This window comes from Pararge aegeria, chromosome 12 (genome assembly GCF_905163445.1).
Source record: "Pararge aegeria chromosome 12, ilParAegt1.1, whole genome shotgun sequence".
In the NCBI taxonomy this organism is placed as follows: Eukaryota; Metazoa; Arthropoda; class Insecta; order Lepidoptera; family Nymphalidae; genus Pararge; species Pararge aegeria.
In genome coordinates this window covers 8,597,028-8,620,171 of record NC_053191.1, presented here as the reverse complement: position 1 = coordinate 8,620,171, position 23,144 = coordinate 8,597,028, and the positions used below count along the sequence as shown (strand labels likewise).

Here is a 23,144-nt window from a genome sequence, read left to right as displayed (position 1 = left end):
TCCTGGCCCTTCACAGCGAAGTGTTGCTTTGTTTATAGACGATGGTGTTTCTTTTAGAATCAGGTAGCCCATCTGCTTGGTCTGTCAATTGATACTAAAAAAATCAGGATCTAAATAGTTTTGTTCTGATTCGAGTTTTTTATATTTCTATGTAGATCTGCTTAATAAGCTCTGAGTTGATTACGGAACCCTATGTAATTAAAAATCTGCTAATATATGTCAAATCTATTTAGCGTGACTATATTAAATTTGACACATCTCTGCAAATTCAGAAGGAAAAAAAAGCGATGTTTTATAACTTTTGATAGACTTATGAATATATTATATAGTTCCCACCTTCTTGTTAAACCCAATCCGTTCAACTTTTTAAGTAAAATCATACAATATTATATTTGCAAGTAAATATATCTATGTCTATATTACATTCCTGAATTGAAAAAAAAATGATTTTGCGAGTCAATGTCGACCTGAATATTACGCTTCATAATAACTGGTTCCGAAGTATACTTTAACTATTAATTCCCCAAATCTAAATGAGGATTCCCCAGTCTTCCTTTATCATGTCAGCTGCTTTTTCAGCAATCATCATAGTCGGTGCATTAGTGTGTGCAGCAGGTATATGTGGCATAATACTGGCGTCTACTACTCTAAGTCCTGCAATTCCATGCACTTTTAAACGTGGGTCTACGACAGCTTCTGGGTCGCTTCTGGGTCCCATTTTTGCAGTGCAACACTGATGATATATGGTATTAGTAATTGTCTTCATTGCGCATGCCCAATACAAATCCGAATCAAATTTATGATGAGCACATTTCGGTATTGGTATATTATGTAGTTTACTTCCAAACCTTTGAAAAGCTTTAGTTTTTGATAATTCTATTATTTTTCTAATGCCGTATAACATTATTTTCTCATCGTGGCCCCCGTCGTCAGTGAAATAGTTTGCATATATCAATGGCTTCTCGTAAGGATCTTCGTTTTTCAACGTTATTCGGCCTCTTGACTGGGGGCGTAACAACATGGGAAATACCATCCAAGTATGCATGTTACTTATAGGCTTGTAGACCGCGTCATACAAATGTTCATCAATAGAAAAAGCATGTTTATATGCTGGCTGCGATACTATTGAACCGGCTACAAATAGTAACTCTAAATCTGGATAGCCAACTGAGTTACGTGGGTCTTTTGTGTCGATAAAGGCTATCGCTTCTGTGCCAGTTGGAGCCGTTAAAGGACCAGTATGATGACAAAAATATTGAATAACATTATCTGTAGTAGCAATGCTTTCAAATCTCAATGAGTCAGTTGTGTTTATTAGAAAAGTGAGACCTCCGAGTGCCCAGTGATCTTGGAGATTATAACCGACCGGCAAATTAATATAGGTCTGTATATTGTTATTTCTTAAATGTTCCATTGGTCCGATTCCACTTAACATTAATAATTGTGGAGAATTAATTGCACCTGCGGATAGAATTACTTCCAGTCTTGCCTTTACTGTGTATTTTTTCCCATCTTTGATTAATTGTACACCATATGCTCGCTTCTTCCTAGGATCGATGAGAATTTTGGTTGCCATTGTATTTTTTACAAGAAAGAAATTATTACGGTTTTTGATCGGATGAAGGAACGCGCGACTTGCGCTTACTCTAGATCCGTTATTCATAGTAAACTGAATATAAGAATATCCTATTTGTTTCTTCCCATTATAATCAACTATTTTGCCACCTGTTTCTATACCAGCATCCAAAAATGCACGGGACAATGGTGTTCTCCAGTTTGGTTCTTGAATGTTCATCGGTCCCTTTGTAGAGTGATACTTTGTATCTTTCGCTAATTCCGGAATCTGCATATTCTCAGACTTTTTAAAATACTTTAATATATTATCGTAATTCCAACCTGCAAAGCATTTGTGATATGTAAATTAATAAAATAACAACATAGAAAAGTGAGACATTTCGTTTGTGTATGACTTTAATGGAATGTATGCATCTCATTCTCCGACTATTGATGTCCCAATGCTGGGCAAATACCTCATTTTTCAAAGAAAAGGTCGAAGTAGAGCATTGATCCCAGCTTGAGCATTGATTTTTGTGTCAAAATCTCAGCGATAATAAATGCTCTTCGAGGCACGGTTGGACATTACCAATTTTTGAAATCCCGGGTAAGATCAGAAAATTTCTAGAGAGAAAAGTTAGAACCTGTAAGTAACTGGCTTGATCCGTGCTTCTAAACTAGGACCTCGACCTTGATTCCTAATCAAAACATGCGAACTAAGACCAAAAAGGCAGGGTGACTAATGTATGTATGTGTGATAATAGTATCGTAACCTTAAACTAAACTACCTGGATTTCCATTTGCAGCCCATCGATCATAATCTTTCCTGTTGCCCCGGGTATGCATCATTGAATGTAAAACGGAAGATCCACCGACGACTTTGCCTCTTGGCCATGCGCAGCGTCCAGCACGCATGCCCGTACATCCGGCCTCCTGCAAATGGAAAGGCCATTGTTTATATCGTCCTCATACCTTGATTTCTCTATTAAGTCAACGTGATTATGCATATTAGAACATCTTGACTGAATGTTATATTGATGGTTCAAGGTTCATTTTAATAGGAGTGTATAATCGATCTTGACATTGACATTGCACAGTTAACGATGTTGTGCTTTTATTTGTTTTATTCTTACGTTCATGTTTATTAATTTAATAATGTATAATAATAATATTAATTTTCTTTAAGATGTTGTGGGAATGTGAAGTAGTATTAAGAACGGCTTCATCCCACATTTTAAGTACGAAGTCACACCTACAACTGCGGAGTCTGAGTTCGGTGCAAATTTAATCGAGTATGTATTATCCAAAGTGAAATGAGTGTCCTGAAGTTTCGTATTCTGATATTACCTGATGAGTAGTTTGTTTATAATTTGACCAATAAAAAAATCAACAACCACGGCCCCCCGAAAGGGAGGCCGACGCCCTAACTACTAGGCTATCGCCGCTTTTAATAGACAAATATTTGACCTTAACTGCTCTACCGATGTGCTATGGTTAGCGCTCTTCGTTAAATGGTGCTAGCAGCGTATCATGCAAGCTGCCACGTTGCCACATTGTCCTTATCTGAATAGTTTAGTGTAATAAGCCGTTCCGAGTGATGATTAGATAAGATTTGGCTCTTACTTAACTTATAGTACGTAGTAGCGCGTGTGGTTACGGCAGATAAGAATACAGTTGTTACCACCCTTCCTCTTCCCGCGGGTGTCGTACAACGTGTGTCAATTGTGCTACTACTACCATCTACTGCGATAATCAACCCAGCCCAGCGTGGGGATTATGGACAAACCCTTCCGTTGGGGGCAGTGGCGTGCACTTCATACATACTCAAAAGCACTGCCTACCCTCGAATATTTATAAAGCTCGTGTAGGAGGAGGATTTACCCATTTGATGCCATCTTCCTTCTTTGTGCATACCCCAGTCAAAAACCTTATGCACGCCACTGGTTGGGGGGAGGCCTTTAGCCCAGCAGTGAACTGTTATAGGCTCTTGCTACGATAATGATGGCAGTACGTAGTGTAGGTCACCAAGCACGACTGCCCTTTTTGTTTTATCGCCAGAGGGAACTTTAAGTACATTTCATCCAAACTGTTGATGATGTGAACTTGTTTCAAAGCCTTTTCTGTGAATAGGGTTATGAGTTATCATCATTATCATCAAATCAACGTATTGACGTCCACTGCTGGACATAGGTCTTTTGTAGGGCGTTCCAGACTCCACTATTCTGGGACACTTGTATCCAGCGGCTACCCGCGACTTGCTTGATGTCGTCTGTCCACCTGGTTGGGGGATCGACCAACGCTGCGTTTACCGATGCGGGGTTGCTACTCCAACACCTTGGAACCCCAACGTCTCCGAACTATGTGACCCGTCCATGGTCACTTTAGCTTCGCGAATCGTTGAGCTATGTCGGTAAATTTAGTTCTTCTACGGATCTCCTCATTTCTGATTTGATCACGTAGAGATACTCCTAACATAGCTCTTTCTATCGCTCGCTGAGTCACTCTGAGCCTTCTTATGAGGCTCATAGACAAATATTTTATCCCTATGGGAATACCCAATATCCAAATAGTAAACCCTTTTCTAATTATAAATTACTACATTAACTTGGACACAATTCTTAGTAATGAGTATCATGTATAGAAATATGCCTTAAAATAAGCTCTACAGTTGGTCAACCATAGTGGTGCTCGGATTTTTAATAATCGGTCATTTTAATAATGACAGACCGTATTATTTTGGGGTTTTGTAGACCATGGTACTAACATATCTGTTTATTTTGTTGTTTTATTTTTTGATACTTTGGCTAAGGATGGTCAAACAGTGACCTAATGGTCACTTAAAAGAGACCTTAGGGTTTTTTAACCTCACTCTAAAGTGTCATGGAGGTGTGCACTTTAAATCTATAACACTAACAAAAATTGTGCACTTCAATGCATAAGTTACCAGCTGTTTTTTTCGAGAATTCTTCTTGATCCGGTAATGTACCGATGGCAACAACATTATTTTACGTTACACGTTATCGTGATGTGATATCCTTGTTTTAACCTTAACGATCATATCAATGCCATTGAAATACCATTGAATATATTTTGAATTTAATGATGTACCGAGCCGCCGAATAAATTTTTGGTCAATTGGAAAAATAAATTGAAAAATTAGCCCTTGAAAGCCTATAAGCCCTATACACCTTTAATAGTATTTGCATCAGCTTTTGGCAGAATGGAGAAAATGATTCCATGTTGACCGTTTACACCAACAATATTGGGCGATAGATTATAAGTAGCAAATAAAACGAAATTCATTGTTTTCTTGAACGCAGAGAGTGATTCGGATTTGAGCGAAACTGACGTTACAGAACGTTAATTTTAATTTATATTTTATAATTCAAAACCATACATATATTATAAAAAATATAAATGTTATAGAGGTGTATAAAATGGTCGTTTTTGTCAACTGTACGAGTACTCTTACCTAACGTCATTCCGTAACGGTCGACGACTGGATTCTCAAAACAAACTCTCTGGCATTTTTTGGCCCAATGTTCCTTTTCTTTTTATGCATCATGTATTATTTCTCTGTATACGCAATAATGTATTATAAAGGGCTGCTTCAAAATCGCCCAAATAAACATTTATTAAAAACAAAACCAAATGAATTCGCATTAAATATTTGAAAGCTGACCCAAAAAAAAACATCTAACAGATATGCACGAGGTTGTTCGTCCTACTTCAGCAATCGCTGACAGAGTATTTTGCGGTCATAAATGCGAAGAGCTTCGTTTAAATTGTTCATAATTCCTGTTCGCACCTATAACTTTTCGGAGTTATGTACGTTTTAAGCAATTTAAATATCACTTGTTTTAATGTTAAAGGAAAAAATCGTGAGGATACCTGCATGCCTAAGAGTTTTCCATAATGGCCTGTTTAGTCTTGCGTCCGCGCCGTGGTGAACTATTTACTCAATAAAATGACGTGTGTATTTCTTTCTTTATTTGATTTGGTAAGATTTGCTGGACTACCCAAACATTTCCTTACATGGTGCTCGTGCAATCAGTCTTAAAAAACCTCGGCAGTAAAAATCGTAAAATCCATAAAGCAATATTCACATTTTGGGGTCAATCAGCGCCTGGAAGCGGAACCCACTATTGAATATCTTATAAGACAAAGGAGTATGTCAGACAACCAGTTATAAATCTCAGATGTGTAAGGAAAAGGAAGTATTTCTTTAATCATACAGGCACTAGCTTCTTGGTATTTGGAGTAAATGTCATGAATACCATTACATGTATAATTGGAGGTCCGGATGTCATTACTAATAACGATGACCCTTTAAAGGGTGATTCACTTGTCACAATGGCGCAGGTGGGGCCAAAAGTTTTGTGATAACATGACATAATATATGGGTCTTACAGAATTATACCGATTAGGTATGTTCTGTAGTATATGTCTGGCGTGTGATTTCGGTGGTGGCTTGTTACTCACAAATTTGCATTCTGGGACGATGCTGCCTATATAATATATCGATCAGGTATATAATGAAAATTAAAATGAAATAAAAACTATTACAATTAATTAAATTAAGATTAAGCTGAAATGTTTGTTCTTTTTTTATAGTAGTAACCGACGGCACGAGCAGAGATAAACAAGGCAAAACTTCACAGGTCCAACAACCTGAGGCGTAGGGGAAGCCTTACGTGCATATAATAATTTACAATGTTGCTTGTTGGCAGAAATAAATGGTACTTCCCCGGGCGTGATCGGTCACAATAACTTCTACTCGCACTGAATTTCCTTTGTAAACAGTAATGATAACATTTTTATGCCAAAACATATTTATAAATGGAGTTCTACACCGCGAAATTCTGATATTGAAATAAACTTTTTTGAAATTTTCTTCACCGTTGTAACACCGTATTATAGACATACGTTCTTATATATATATATATATATATATTCATACATATAATGTGAGGTTTTTTCCAAGAGGAAAGGAGAATTATAATGTAGTAATGTCCTACCCACTTTAATTGCAATAATTATTATTTGTCACGGCGTGGCTTGGCAAAAACGAGTTTCATACCAAAGTCATGATGCTTTGAATTCCGATATTTCTTAAGGTGCATCAGTGGTAGCAGCTGATATTCAACCGCCGACGCAAAAACTATGGGATGTTTTAAGTTTAACGTGTATTTGTGTGCGTGCGGGTGTGTGTGTGTGTGTGTGCGTATATGTATGTGCGTGCGTGTGTCGCATCGTATTTCTCGAACGGATTAACCGATATAATTTGTATTGGATAGAAGCAGGCGTTACTTTACTTTTGAAAGATCAAGAAAAAGATAATTTACTTTTTTGTCCACTACTCTCTCAAATTGGGAATCAAATTGGCTAGGAGAATACTATAAAATAAATCAAATTATAAGTTATAAATCCAGTAAAAATGTGTTCAAAAATTTCAAATCAATCGGTTAATAAAATTAAACGGGAAAGGACAGAGATAAAATTTCAATGACTACTACTTTCTTTGCCTAACACAAACAATGTAAGTCTTATAGTATGACAAGGCCTTGTTTCTCTGTAACGGATTAATGTATAAGTTAAAACTTATTAATAATACTAGTTTATGCTGTCTTATTACAGTACAAATGTCAAGAACCCAGTTAAACGCAAAAAAGAGAAAAAGGTACAGCCTGCGCGCGATTTTATACTAACAATTCCAATCACTGAGTGCAACCAAAACCTAAAAGTACTTTTCGGTAACAAAACAGCGGTTAATTTATTGGCAGAATTGAAATACAAAATGATAAATGAAAAATGATGCGACTGACAAGGGAATAGGAACCTTCTTGCAAAGCTATAAAAGCCCTAACGTATTATACGCCATATAGCCTAGCGCTTTGAAATAACAACATCATTTCGACCCCTTTTGTAATGAATATAATAAAAAAAAAACTTATTAAAATTGGACACGCACTATTATAATAATCAGCCTATTAATGGCATTGAGGTTGGAAACAGGTTGGCCTGAACTTTTTAATAGAAACCAGAAAATAAGTCGCGATCCAATGTAAAACATGCTGACTACGTGACCAAAGAGGTGGTAGCAGTTCTCCGCGACTTTGTCCGCGTACCTACTAACTAACTTCTGTAGGAAATTTGTGCCGTACAAACTTTCATTCTACGACCCAATGCGTTTATTCCCTATTTACCAATTTTCATCCATATAACTTGAAAAATTAACGAATTTTCTATAAACTTTCGAAATTATGCTTTATCTATAAAATCCTTTTTGTTGTTGCAGTGGCGAGAGCTAGAGGAGGCCTTTGCCAACAGGCAATCCGAAACTCGAGACATAATTAATTAATAATTTAAGTACATAATTTGAATTCAATATTAATGTTAATATAATACCTAACCTAACAATTCAATATATTAATGTTTATTAAATTTAAAAGTATAAATGTTTATTAGTGTGTATGAAATGACGTTTTGGAATTAAAGGCTATTTTATTATAAAATCCTTTTTACTTGTAACTGTAGCGAAAATACCAAGTTTCGTGGACCCAACTTTCATATCCTAATTGGCTCTAATGGGAGTAGAATATTCCCCTAATAATAATCATAGATACGTACTATGATTGAAAAACTACGAAATTTCATACAAATTTCAACCCCCCTATTTTACCTAAGTTGTTCGTTTTAAGATAAATCTACGGTCAAAATTTCAAGTTTCTCGCCGCGGAGGTTTAGGCTGTATCTCAGTCAGTGAGGACTTTTTCAAGTAGCCACTGCAATATTGCAATAAGAATCTGTGCCAGGTGGACATTTTGACAGACAGACGTACAAACCATAGTGCGAATCATCAATAAACAAGAAAAACAAACATGCTGACTACGACTTGGTTCACAAATGATTCACGTATTGCCCTTGAAAATTTATGAGAAGTCCAATGTGGCACCAATTTTAGAAAGTCAAACAAGCGGTTTAACTCATTATCGAATTCAAATTAGTCATAAAAATTTACTCCAAACCTAGAGAAATGACGAATTCTTTTTCACTATTAATTACTCAGCTCGCAATTTTCCGTTGTAGACATTGTGACATCTTAAATCACGGAACTGAATTACTTCTCTCGAATTCACGAGAAATTACCCATGTAGGTTTTACGTTACGTATTTTTTTAAATAGATGACTTCTTAGACTGCGATCTCATCTGGTTAGTGACGAATGCGGTCAAACATAGAAGCGCTGAATAAATCCTTAAGGGGTTTTTTGGAGATCTCTCAATGCTAATCGATTTCTGATTGTATTATCTACGTGAGTAAATTAACTAAACTGAACTGAGAACATGCGCGTGTTTGATTTGGAGATCTATTTACCGACAAAAAGTCTAATTTTTCCCGTGGCCAGCACGTGCCTCTCAACTTAGGTTCAGGTGATTCCAATGATTCAGTATTTAAAATAATCTGCTCTTATTTATTTAGCAGGAAATTTACCCTAAATTAATATTTAGTTAAAATTGCTAAAAATAATTATTCGGCCCTCCTTCTATTTTTAGCAATCTATATTTATAAAAGAGAAAGTGTGTGGGTATGTTCCGTATAGGCTCCGAAACGGCTGGACCGATTTCAATCTTTGTCCTGGCGAGTAATCCTGTAAAGTTTGGTGACGATCGGAGTACTCCTAATTTTGAACTGTCAAATACAGCTTTTATTTACTATGATGATATTCTATTGTTGGGTGTACATGGGTGTAGATAGTTATCTTCACCCGCTCGAGAAGAGAATAGAAGAGAATGAATACGAAGAGAAATAAATGATTTAAGTTTTACCTAAGTTACCTACCTAAGTTTGTGTGTTATATTATGAGACTTAAATTAAAAAAATATTGTTTAAATAAAATAAAGCAAAATCTATCCCGGCGAAGCGGGCTGGGTACGCTAGTAGATCTTAAAAAATATTTTTATGGTGAATTAAACGCCACTGCAAAGTTACATCGACCGGCCAAGATAATATGAACAGTGCATTAAAATTGAACTAGTTGCTAGTGCAAGGGTATCATAGGTATTGTTAAGTTTAATTCCCAATGTTTAAAGCTAAAAGCCTTCATGCCATGTTATAATAATAACTGTTTTATTAGGAGAATTTCATATGATAAAAATGGCTTTATTCTACTTCAAAACTAATTATCATTGCAATATATTTTTTGTTTCAATAGATGGACAGATATAGATTAATTTTATTTTACGATTAGAATTTTTTATATTTATTTTTTTAACACTATTTTGTCCCTTCATATGTGCTTAACTCAGACTGATTATTAGGTATTATTATTTAGCATGGTATATTACTCATTATCTACATTATTATTCAATTTAAGTAAATTATAAGAGCTAGAACCCAAAACCGCGAAGCAAATTTGGTACACAATGGCCTAACCTAAAAAAAAATTGGCGGCAACTGGGTTTTAGAAATTTTTTACCTTACCTACCACTTCCCTAGCAGAGTAGACGTGCAGACTACATACAAAAAATATGACAGTCAAAAATATTGTTGACGTCATAACTTCAAGTTTTAGAGGTATCAAATCATAAGTATTGAAAAATAAGAATTGTATTTGTTCAACTTGTATCTGACTAGGTTAAAGGTGTGCGCTATGTTTTTGTTATGGTTTTTATGAACACTTTAAAATTCGCATAAGTGACGTGTGTTTCAACGAAGTTGTAACTTTTCTATAAAAATATGAGCCTTTCTTTAATTGAACAATTTTATTGTTCTACTGCTCTACTTATCGTATGATAATGATTGATCTGAGGAGATTTTTTTTACTTGTACCCAACTGATTCTTAGAAAACTTCTTAGAATAATTGGTATTCTTGAATTTTAAAGTTAGTGATAGTAATTTTGATCAGCCTCCTTTTTTAAGAGTCGAAAAGCCTCCCAACTTTTGGAAAATAGATTTGTATCTAAGCTAAACTATTTCCTACCTAAGTTTGTGTGTTATTAATCAAGAGAATTTTTTTTATTCGTTATTAAAAAATCTAAGAACAAAAGTGGATCATAGGGGAAGAATTAACTAAGAACTTCTCCTCTACCCCAGTCCGTCTCATGGCAAGGCGAGTAATCGCTATGTGTGGGAAAACTTATATATTATAGACTGAAGTCATAATGAATGGTGCAGGTTTAAAGTTTTACGTAAAGCCGGTACTATATATAATGATTTCGAATATCATGTTGGGCCATGTGTTTTTATGAACTGGAATTTTGGTGATTCTTCTTGAAGCAAAACTTCATAGACGGCGGTTTTATTTGCACCAGAACGAGATTGAATGTTAAAATTGAAGTTGAGGCACGTTCGTTCGTATCATGACACAGAGGAACGATATATCATAGGGCGAATAAACACGCGAGCAAATATGCTCGGTGGCTTTAATTACATTTCGTAAATATAATAAAAGTTACTGTGTTCTATACTTATAAATAAATAAATAAATAAATATACTACGACTATACATACACCGACATCTAATCCCAAAGTAAGCGTAGCTTGTGGAATGGATACTAAGATAACTGACAATATTCGTATGATATTATTCATATACATAAATTCTTATAATATACATATAAACACCCAGACACTGGAAAACATTCATATTCATCACACAAACATTTTCCAGTTGTGGAAATCGAATTTCCAGTCAAGGCCTTGGACTCAGAAAGCATGGTAGCTGCCCACTGCGCCAATCGGCCGTCAAATAAATTAATAGCTCGTATCATCTATAGTTATTTCCTTTATGCCTTTGGTTGCTCTATGTAGTGATAAAGCCATCATTGTATCCTCTAACTCACTTGCTCTATGACTATTGTATTTATTTTTTCATAATTGGGTGTAGTCAGGCAGTTAACCAGAATTCTCAGCTAAGATTTTTTTTATATCTATTCTTGTCCAATGTGCCACGTCATCTTTAAATAATACCCTAAGGATGAGGTCGTGTCTGTCAATCACTTTTTTGATAGTACAAGTACTCGTACTTACTGCGTCAAACTTTTTCTATTATTGCTTTTTGCACTAAAGACGTCAATTAATAATATAGTAAAGGCGTTTAACCTTAGATTTTTTTTGGTATAACCGAATCACTTAGATATTCTGTAACTACCTTACTGCCTCATCATTCACTGGCTGTTCAACAACTGTTCATCAATAGAACATGTAGTGACTTCAAATAAGCTACATCTGCTGTAAGGTATTGAAGAGTTGGGTATTCTGCAGAATTTTCTTGTTGTAGCCTCAGCGGTCATTGCTACAGTCTGTCCTGTATTTCGGTAGTCCCCTGTTTTACGGACAAAATCGCAAGCATCTGTTAGTAAACAAAAATACGGATAGTTGAGGCAGCATCGCTTAACTTAAGTAAGTTTGTTTTGTATTTTTCCTCTTTTGAAGATTAGACCAAACCTACGTGTAAAGAATTTTAACTAATACAGATAAGTATGTAATGACCCTAGTGTCTCCTTCGACGGCTCACGCACTGAATTTTAATAAGATGTGACCGAGAAGCTTACGATGAAGAATAGTTTGATAAAGTTATTGTTAATTACCTCCTTAAATTTAAAACATTCATCTAAATATATTTTGAAACCCCTAACTAACCTGGCTATTTAAGACATTTTTGATCCAAGCCGTAAAACTCTCGATAGAATACAGTGAGGTAAGGGTTAAGCAACGTCAGTATTATAAACGTCTTCTTTACCCCCCCGGAGCAAGGCGGGCAGGTAATTTATGAGGTTTCACAAAAAGCATATCCGGAAAGTACTGCTCCTCGCGATCATGTACCGGATGAGGAGGTCATGTCTAGCCCCCCAAACTGACCAGGGTTATTTTGGAGATGCCACGCACATTCAGATAATGATCTTCATCTCTAAGTCGCTATCCACACGTAAGCACTTAATTTTTTGTAAGTTCAACTGTTCTCATGCTTAACGCGTTCAAGAGCTAAGGGTCAGATACGGGAGGGGACTCAAACCTGAGGCTTATTTGAAAGGTAATAAAAGGGGATCATCATAGTCGTATAAATTGAGTGACGGCCACTGCTGGACATAAGTATTTTGTATGGTTCTCAATTTCACGGGCTTGTAACGCTTTCGTCCATCGGCTGGCTGCGATTCTTTAGATATTTTTCTTTGAGCTTTTCTTTGCGTTCTCCGAAATTTTTTACCTGTCAATTGCCAGTAAAGCTTTGCTATTCGTTGAGCTATGTCAGTAACTCAGGTTGTTCTACGGATTTACCTGCTTTCTGATTCGATCTCGTAAAGACACTCTAACTCTCTCCATCGCCCAGTTTGTGACTCCGAGGCCCGTAGGCCCGTAGGCTTGGTAACAGGATACATAATGCTCAAGTATTAGGCCAGATGAATCTGCGTGCTGATTTTATGGTAGAGACTCGCCGTCCGCCGAATTTTCGTAATGTTCAGCTGTATGTTTTGCACTTTAGATATATATAACTATAACGTCGAAACCTCAAACCGGAAATACTCATGACTGACAGAGTGGGAGACGATTTTATATATTATTTTGATCAATGCATTTGTATTTTATTATATTATAAATTATAATACTTCCTTCTACTAAATCATCGTCGCTTTAATAAAATTGATTACTGGTTTTAATCAGTAGATATATATTTAATTATTATGATTGCATTATTTTTATACTCATAGAATAATAAAAAACGTCATAATTACGTGTTCTTCATCTTCTTATTGTTCTCTTTTTTTTCTTTTTTACTGCATAGGCCCACCAAGCTGCTCCAATGGGGGAAGACAGGTTCATAAGTATACAGGTTGAGTTTTTATGACTTGGTCTTAAGGTCATCAGAAGCTACCTACCTAGTTTTATTTGGTATAATAAGTTCGAGCGGAGAATAGCATCGGATCTTTGACTTAAATATGAGTTCCTTGTCTATACAGTGCAGGAAGTTTGTTTAAGTTTTTACAACTAGGAAATTACTGTGATTTCGAATAATATAAATTAGTAAACATTGCGGAAATAATGGCTGGCAGTATAGTTACAATCTAAGGATAGTATTCATTTCGTTCAAATGGAGAAACGTAGCTGGTTTATTTTATCATCTGCGCAAATCATTCTATTAAGTTTTTGTGTGCGTGTGTGTGTGTGTGTGCGTGCCTGCGTTGGCTATTCTTATGCGGTTTTTGAATTATGCCGAGTTGAGCAGGTTTGTATATATATAAATTTTGAGGTTATTGGCCACCAGGGGCTATGTGGAAGGCAACTGTAAAAGAAACTAATTTAAAAACTTGTGGGATGGATATAAGTTTCTTATATGTATTTATATGCACAGGGAGCGTTATTTTGTGCTTCAATAATTAAGTTTGATTAACCCTGCCCTTCATTAACCTAGGCGTTCATATAATGACTCTCTCATAATTATATAAAATAAAAAAGAGTGTGTCAGCTCAAATATTGGGTATACTTGGTAACTTAAATAGGAAAAATAAGTTATTAAACGAAAGCGAGGTTGCATGTTTGCGCATCACAGTTGCCCGGCATGCAACGTCGCAAAGCGAAAACGTAACGAGGTCATTCATCAGTAGATTTTACTTCTCACATTTTTCTCATACCGGGCGCCTTATATATGAAAATCGATTCGCAAGGGGTAAACTTCAAAAATACGTTTTTCATAACATATGAATCTATCATTAGATAAATACAATATTTTAGCGATTCTTTGCTACTGTCATCATGCCTATTATCTAATACGTAAAACAAACTTTTCAGTGCTACAGCAAGTAATTCATATTATTTGAGGTTCAATATTAAATTATAATTCATAATAATATGTGTACTACTACTACTACTACTCTTCATTTTATATAATTTGCATACAGTGGCGTACATAGAAGGTATGCACAGGGCATGCAGATGATATAAAATTGAGAAAATCTACAGTGCGAGTTATAAAAAACTTAAGGATAGGCATTGTAAGAGTTATAGAAAGCCTACCCTTAAGTATATATGATTCGTACTGGAGATTTTCTTCATTTTATGTCATCTGCATACCCTGTGCATACCCTCTATGCTCGCCACTGTTTGCCTACCCTCTATGCTCGCCACTGTGAGTAGTTATAATTTTTGATTAAGATCATTTGTTTGTTTACCTATAACCTTTCCAGCGTATCTTAAAGTTTGTCTAGTGAACATTTCTACAAGCATTATTAATATTTAAACTGTATTAGGATTTTTTTTAAATATTTTTTTATAAACAACGATCTTTACCAATTAGTGGTGTATTTTATGGAAGGGTTTTAGATTGGTATCTATAAATCTAAATGGAAGCAACGAACAATGGCAAATTACACTCAATCAGTTCAATAGTTAAGTAAATATATAGTTTTGACTATCAGTAATAAATAGATGATAGCCGATTAACATTTTTACATCCGCATATTATAAAACTATTTTATAAATTAAATCGCAATATTAACCATTCTTAAAAGCGTCACCTATTAACTAAGGAATAAATTACACTGCAATTCAGGTATTTAGATTACCTTAGGCTATTTTATACTTGCCATAATCCCTTTTATTAATATTGAAAAAGTAGAAAATGTTACTGACATGTATTAAATTGAATTGGAATATTAAATATTAAAGAGAGTCGACATACTCTATATGGTTCTGGAAACTCAGAGGAAAAATATTATCTACCGAAAGTTTTGTAAATAATCAATATATATTATCTTGCGCAGTGTAAAGTATACATTGAAATAAGAAATCTTTCTGATTTAACAATTAACCTACAAATTTTTTTTTCAACCGACGTAAAAATTTTCGATATTCTTTAAAATTTTTAAGTTGGTGCCAAGTAAAGTTCAGAAAATTTCTAGATACTTTTCTTTTAGGAAACCATATACAAGTATATCTAAACTAAGTAATTTTACTTGGCACAGACTTAAAAATGTTATAGAAAATGTTTTATTTCTTGCTTTTAAATGTTTAACTAAGATGGTTTTTCTTGTAATTTTTTTTTGTCATTATATAACCATTCAACGACAATCGACCTCCTGGCTGCGGCTTTAAAACATTATTATTATAATGTGTGTAGTTTTCGTAACAACCATTATCTGTTATTACGCAAATGCTGACATTGCTTTGTTACGTGTATCAGGTAATCATTGTAATAGATATAAATACGATATGCACAACGATGAAACGATTAAGATACGAAGAATTAGTTTCTAAATAACTTTTTGAACTTGCACTATTTATATACTTAACGTTCTGGGCTTGCCGACAGAATGACTATGTTAATTTTTTATATCGATACTTGCGGGCGATATTATTCATTTCGTTACATCGATATATTGCTATAAAATATGAGGTATCGCGAACAGTTTCAAATACGATATGTTTTCACTGAATTAGACAGTTTGAATTAAAAATCTTTTGAAAATGAAACGTGCCGCGTTAGCTGGGCTGGATTAGAAAATAAACATTTATATGCATTATGTATGGTTTTGCTTAACTTATGATTCGGCAATCGGTCTGCCACATATTTCGGAAACAGCTCTACTGAAAAATTCGATTTTATACAAAAAAGCCATAGAGATAGTTAAAGAAATTGCTGGTTTGGAAATTTTAAATTTCCAGACTGCGCCGGTCTAACCTAGAACTACTATGTTCGTTTGAGTGGTAGGCAACTTATAACACTCTTATACGAACATAGTGGTCACCTCTGCGCCAGCGAGGTCGTTAAAAATTTCCTGAAACTCTTTGAAATGTATGTTGTAGAATTCCGATAGACATGCGACCTTCTGACGGTGCTCGAACGTGCTTGGTGCTAGAAGATGTTCCGGTGTAAAGGATGCTATCATTTTAGCCCGCAGTTTTAGCCTTGGATCCGATGTATTGTTCAAAGTTGAGGTTGAACGGCATATATTACAAACGGAACCGATATAAAACTCTGGCGTTTTAAAGCACATTAGACCAGGTTGGCGTCTGTCTTATCGGACTCATCGTTTAGGGCAAGATTTGTGCGCGTCACTATTATCATTTTTATTCTCTACAAATAAGAAAGTAAACTAAGGTCACTTTTATGGATTTTATTTCTTCTACGTTTTCTGTCTCGAGGTCAATGAGCCATTACCATTGAATGAAACGAATTTGATATCTGAAACGGCTTCAGTGCTATGACACGATGAGAAAAACATCCCTACTAATATTATAAATGTGAATGTAAGTTTGTTTGTTACGCTTTTACGCATAAACTACTCATGAAACTTTGTACACATATTCTTGGAAGTGTTTGAAGTAATATAGGATACTTTTTATCTCGACGAGGACGAGGAAACATTGCTTTAACATTAAGCCTACCTACTTTACGTAATGCGTGACCAAATAACTATTACATCCATAAGGCTCAATTTGACAATTAATTAATTTCGGTTGCTTTTAATTTAATCTATGAGTTTTGTACACTATTTACGATATCCCTTAACCGTAAAAGAAACCTGATCCAATTCAACCACTCAACAAAAATGGAATGTCTCTTAAATATTGTATGCGGATATGCAACTCGCACAAATTGCTTGCACATATTGTTTTATATTCTGATCATTCTATTTCCGTTACGACCGCGACTCTTTTCGTTTTTACAATTTCTGTTTATCCGGTGCTTAAATATATAAACGGTCAGTGGTGTGTACAGGGATTGGACCAGGTTAGGCATAAAGCAGGAAGCTGACTTAAATTATATAATTCTTATCTCATAAGCCTGCGGGGGTTCCCAACCTTATTTGAAGCCAGTGGCGCACTTACAAATTAAGACATTTATAATGGCGCCCGCGCCCTTTACCTACTAGCTAGTTGAAATAGATGGTACTTGTTAGTTAGGCAGATAGGCGCGTACATTTTTTTTTTTTTTTTAAATTAAGAAAGATGTAAAGCCCTATAATGCAATGCTTTCGTGCATGTATAAAGTGCAGACAGCTCTGTTTACTGTAGGTACCTATCAATTTATGGAATTACTGTTCGAGTAGCTCTGATCACTTAAGAGCACTATTTTGACTCTTAGTTTAACGACAACTTTTCGTTGCCTCTCTATGGTCTAATGGACTCTAAGAGTCTCCTAGTATGCACTAAGCGGGTCGATAATATAAAATGAAAAAAATCTCTAGTGCGACGGGTACATACCACGATAATATTTTTTGATTTGTCGATATTTCGAACCAGTTGCATGGATCGTGGTCACGCCGGGACTGCGTAGGTACGAGATGTCAAGTTGGATGTCACGGGCAGAATCTGACTACCCGCTTTCGTGTTATTGTTGTCGGTATTTCACGAACTGTTCGAAACACTACACTGACAACAAATCAAAAAATATTATCGTGGTATGTACCCGTTGAACTAAATTTAAGAAATGTTGATTAGTATAATTAAAATCTTACTTTAAAAGTGTCTAGTACGAGTTATAAAAAAACTTATGGAAAGGCATTGTAAGAGTTATAAAAAGCCTACCATTAAGTTTTTAAAGCTCATATTGGAGATTTTCTTCATTTTATATCATCTGCATACCTCTATGCACGCCACGGTTGTCTATAATGACCACGCTGGGCAGACCGGTCGGTGATTGCAGCAGATGCTATTAGTTGTAGTACAGAGGACGCTTCTGCCCTTTCTCCCTTATATTACCCGACGGCACCCGCGGAAAGAGGAGGTGTGGTGACAACTGTATTTTGATCTGGCGTCACCACACGGTACATCAATATGACAGTGACCTTTAAATTTATTAACTTATATTAGCGTTAATCATTTCTAAGCAAGGCGCATCGGTGATAGCACTGGTTTTAAGTTGGAGGTCCCGGGTTCAATTACCGGCAGGGCAAATCGTCTCATTCCCGGCCGGCTTGTAAAGCTGCAGATGCTTCTAGCAGAAGCAGTGTTTTGGATTTTAAAAATCTTTAGTGTGTATTTTCTTTTTGAAAATGTGAAATTTAAGTATGAGGTCTCGGGGTCGATTCCCGGCAGGGGCAAATTGGGGTTTCATAATTTCTGAATTTCCTCTGGTCTGGTCTGGTGGGGGGCTTCGGCCGTGATTAATTACAATACTATCAACAAAGACGTGCTTCTAAGCGATTTAGCGCTCCGGTACGATGTCGCGTAGAAACCGATTAGTAGTAGGTGGCTTTAATATAAGTGCCATACTCCCTAACAAGTAAGCCCGCTACCACCACCAGTAGGGCTAGCACAGGTAGGAGACAAAAATTATATACCCCGTGGAGATAATTGTCTCTTGCCCATGCTAGCAGTGTAGGTGAGATTGCAGTAGACGGCTAACTTGTAGTAAAATAAAAAAGAAAAAACATAATCCGATGCGTAATTAAAAACGTTGAATCCTTAAAAAGTTCATGAATGATATTTTGATGAATAAAACTGATGTTATCTTTTTGCGATTTGCAAATTTATCAATGCGGAACTTAACGTTTTTTGCATTTTTAATATTGGAATGTTCTAATCTAATCACAAAAAAGATTCATTGAGAATATCACGAGACAAAAAGCTTTTATAGATAAGGAAAATATTTTAAATTAATTATTCTTGCATACTATTACATAATCTTATTTTCATTTCAAGGACATAGAAATCAGGCTTGGCCTAGGTAAAATTCCGGATATTTTTTTAACTTGTCGTGGTTAAACAACATATTTTCTCCCCTATAATAGTGAGATGGTACTTAGAGGATATTAAGCGTCTCAGGTAGTGGTAATTTTTCTATTAAATTATTGCGATGCCCGCGGCATTGTCTGCGTATAACTTCTTATTTCCCGTGGGATTAGGAAATGCTAAAGAGACACAATCCCACCATACATTATTTTCGCCTTACTGTAACGGTTCATGCAGCGCACACTAAGGTAGCTGACGAATGGTATGGAAGAATCTATCGCAACTAACTTGACACGCGTTGTTATATTTTTTTGGCTAATTTACATTATCGCTACTTCCCTATTCCTACTAATATTATAAATGTCAATGTTAACCCCTGTGCACGCAACGTGATTGAAGGAAGTAGCGGCGAAGTGAAGGTACCAACTATTCTAAAATCTTAAAAAAGATATAATGCATCGTCAATAGCATTCAAAGTCAAAGTCAAAGTCAAATATTTCTTTATTCAAATAAACACATAGATGGCTGTTTTGATGCGTACATTACATATAAAATATGACATAGTGAGTTGATGGCGATAACTAAATTTGTCAACTTGAAACTAAAGCTACGAGGGTTCCAAAAATAGTTGTCAACTTTTACTCGATCGAATAGGAAAATAAAAAATCTCACTCTAGGCTCGGCACACTGGTACAATGAAAATGTTTTTTCATTTCTCATGATCTTAAAGACGTACTTTTTAGGCTATGTGTAGTGGCTCTGGGTTCCAGTATTGTTGATCATATTAAGGCATCTATCACCTTTAGGTGAGGATATTTTTTTTTGATGCAAAGATTATACAAACATTACGATGTTTGTTTCATTTTATGACTTTCTTTTTTTTTAGTTTATTAAAATCCTTTCGTCCATTTCTTGTTAACATTAATTTTTTCATTGATGTTTCAAATACCAACATTCATTAATGATAGCAACGAGAAGAAAATAATAACGTGGGTATAGACCGTTCAATATTACTCGACGCGTTGTCTATTTACGTAGTCTGTGCTCAGGTAAAATGAGCCACTCACGGGAAATCAATAAACGTATAGGTAGGTATGAAGTTTTATTCTTTTAAACTATTCTATTTTCAGTTATGGGATTTGTATCTGAGATTCTGTTATTATGAAGTTATTTCTTTTAATCTATTCGAATGTATTATTTTTATTTTTACTAGTAACTATATCTATTTTAGAAATAATCTATTTTATTTCACCGCATCAGAAAAAAAAAAAGCCAATTTCGGTCATAAAACCGAAAATTTTAATCGTTTATTTAAGTTTTAACTTTTGATCTGACCAATCAAACCTTATGCTTCGAACAAATTTCCTCGCAATCAAACTGAAAAGCGGTGTATTACTCGGTCATAGAACCCATTTTATCTAAATATACATATTATATATCCATATATATAAATATTTTTATGTGGTTTTTTCTACTATTGTACAATGTCACACTGACACTTTTGCGGCTCTTGCGCATCTTGCTGGTCTTGCGCCAGTTTCAATAACAAATATAAAAAGTAAAATAACTGACCATGGATAAAATAATTTATAAAGGCATTATTATATTGCAACCGGATTTTTACATTGCATTACGTCCCACCTAAATGTCTGTGAACCTTATGCAAGCGCAGTATTGATTATTATATAAATGTTTATTTATATATTTTTTCTATTAACTTTTTATAGGTATATTGAATTATATACTTAGTTTGTTTTTTTCCCCCGATTTTTCACGTATACATTCTTTGTACGTGGAGTCGCGACGGGAAGAAGTTTCTGCGACTATGTACCTACATAATTAGGTATCCAGTTCCATTTTATAATATACTAGCCGTTTCCAGCCCGCTTCGCTGGGCGAATTGAAAAAGGAAATAAATTACATTTTATGTTTCATTTTTATTTATTTTTTTCATATTTTTATTATTTTTTTATTTTTTTATTTTTGTATGAACATAAATAGGCCCCGCGGATAGAACTGTAAGCATCGACATTGTTTAGACTTACTCAAATTCCAAATTCCATCGATTTAGCCTGTATCTTTCATCCAGGTGATTTTTCTTACTAATATTCATTGTAACTTTCAATGTGCAATCATTATAACATTTCCGTGCCTTTCTTCCAAAAATTAATAATAATTGACATGAAGAAAAAAATTTGAAATGAGCATTGAAAGTTTAAGTTAAAGTCATTGCAAGTCTCATATGTGAAGTTGAAATCTGTCTAGGTTCAAGTGCGACGAATTTTCTGTTAACTAAAATTTTCTCCGTGACATCAATTTTTTATAGAAAATTAATTGTGCATGTTTTTTATGAATTCTATTGGAATAAGTAACTAAATTTCTTTTCCACATCTCATGTGCTTGGAAAATGCCTTCATTTTAATCTGTTACATTTCCGCGATCCCGCAATAAAAGAATTCGTCGGTTATGTAGTCTGCAAAAGTAAAATGAATGTAAAATTCTTAGTCCGTTGATTGGATAGCTACATGTAAAGTTAAGTTTTTGAAACCTCTCAATGACTTTTTCTCCACTGCCAAAAAGACGATTGTTGTAAGGAAATACACGAATATCCCTACATACACGAAGATCCCCACCAAATTTGGAGTCTGTAGAAGTTACAGGTTAGAAATAAAAATTTTAGATTTTAACACCCACCCCCGCAATTCCTGTCGGAAGTAGTCTTTATTGAAATCCATTTTGAGATGTTCTTTATTTGAATAATAAAAGATTCCTACCATATTTAGAATTTTTAGAAGCTATATTTCGAAATTGAAATTTTTTATTGTTAACACCCACCCCCGCGAACCTTATTGGAGGTGATTCATTGTAAAATCCGCTCGAAGATCATTTTTATATTACATATAGAACACTCTCACTAAATTTGGAGTCTATAGGAGCTATCGCTTGGAAATTGAAAATTTTCATTGTTAACGCTCCGCAATCTTCTTTGGGGTGGGATATCGTAAAATTTGTTCATAAATCATTTTTACATCACTTATAGAAAATTCCTACAAAATTTGGAGCTTGTAGGAGCTTTAGCTGGAAAATTAAAAATATTAATTGTTAATACCCACCCCCGCAACCCCCTGTGGGGTGAGCTATCGTAAAATTCGTTCATAGCCTATTTCTACACCTCTTACAGAAGATTCCTACCAAATTTGAAGTCTATAGAAGCTATAGTTTAAAAACGGGAATTGTTCATTGTTAACGCCCCCGCAATCCCCTTTGGGGAATGAATTTCTTAAAATCTATTCATAGCTGACCTCTACATAGCAAAAGTAATATTCCTACCAAGTTTCACGTTTCTAAGTCTTATGGTTCCCGAGATTTCGTGGTGAGTGACTATATAGATGGGAATTCTTCGATTATCATCGAAATTTTTAACTTTTTATCGGGCTTTTTTAAAATTTTCTTACATACAAAACTTTCTCCTGACAATTCTGAAGATAAAAAAAAGCCCAATTGGTCCAGCCGTTCTCCACTACCGTGAGTAGATTCTTAGCTGAATGTAAAAAACCATAATCCGTTTAATACACTCTGTTGAAATCCATGAAAACAAAAGAATCAAGAGAAAATGCTTATCTTTTATTTTTATTAGCGGGATAAATGTTCATAAAAGTAAAACAGCAATAAAAAAATGAAGGAATGTTGGGATTCAAAAAATAGATAGCCATAAACCATCTAGGAAAAATTTCGCATCGAATGGTAGTAGTTTCATGTCGATACGATCAGTGGTTTAGGCGTGATTGAGCCTCAAACGAAGACCATTTTCATTATATATATATAGATATACGGAAAATAGACTGGGCCGTCCAATATACAGTTTTCTACTGCTTTACGAAATTTCCTTAATATGTTATCGATTAATTACTTATCAC

General features: G+C 35.0%; 2 protein-coding genes across 2 annotated transcripts in view; one reads left to right on the top strand and one right to left on the bottom strand.

The window, feature by feature from the left end:
• The window catches only part of LOC120628077 (flotillin-2), a 295,888-nt gene that overhangs the window by 70,958 nt on the left and 201,786 nt on the right, over positions 1–23,144 (top strand). The window lies entirely within an intron of this gene.
• LOC120628074 (glucose dehydrogenase [FAD, quinone]-like) lies at positions 348–18,260 on the bottom strand. The gene is made up of 3 exons (XM_039896280.1): positions 18,139–18,260; positions 2,343–2,487; positions 348–1,896 (listed from the first exon to the last, which is right to left on the bottom strand). The coding sequence occupies exons 2-3, from the start codon at positions 2,467–2,469 to the stop codon at positions 530–532; spliced, it is 1,494 nt and encodes a 497-aa protein (XP_039752214.1). The 5' UTR covers positions 2,470–2,487; positions 18,139–18,260; the 3' UTR covers positions 348–529.

Excerpts from the sequence above, each read along its gene's own strand:
- LOC120628074 (XM_039896280.1), bottom strand. The coding sequence starts at position 2,469 with ATGCGTGCTGGACGCTGCGCATGGCCAAGAGGCAAAGTCGTCGGTGGA. Across the intron at positions 1,897-2,342 it reads GGCTGCAAATGGAAATCCAG|GTTGGAATTACGATAATATA; the intron begins GTAGTTTAGTTT and ends AATGCTTTGCAG.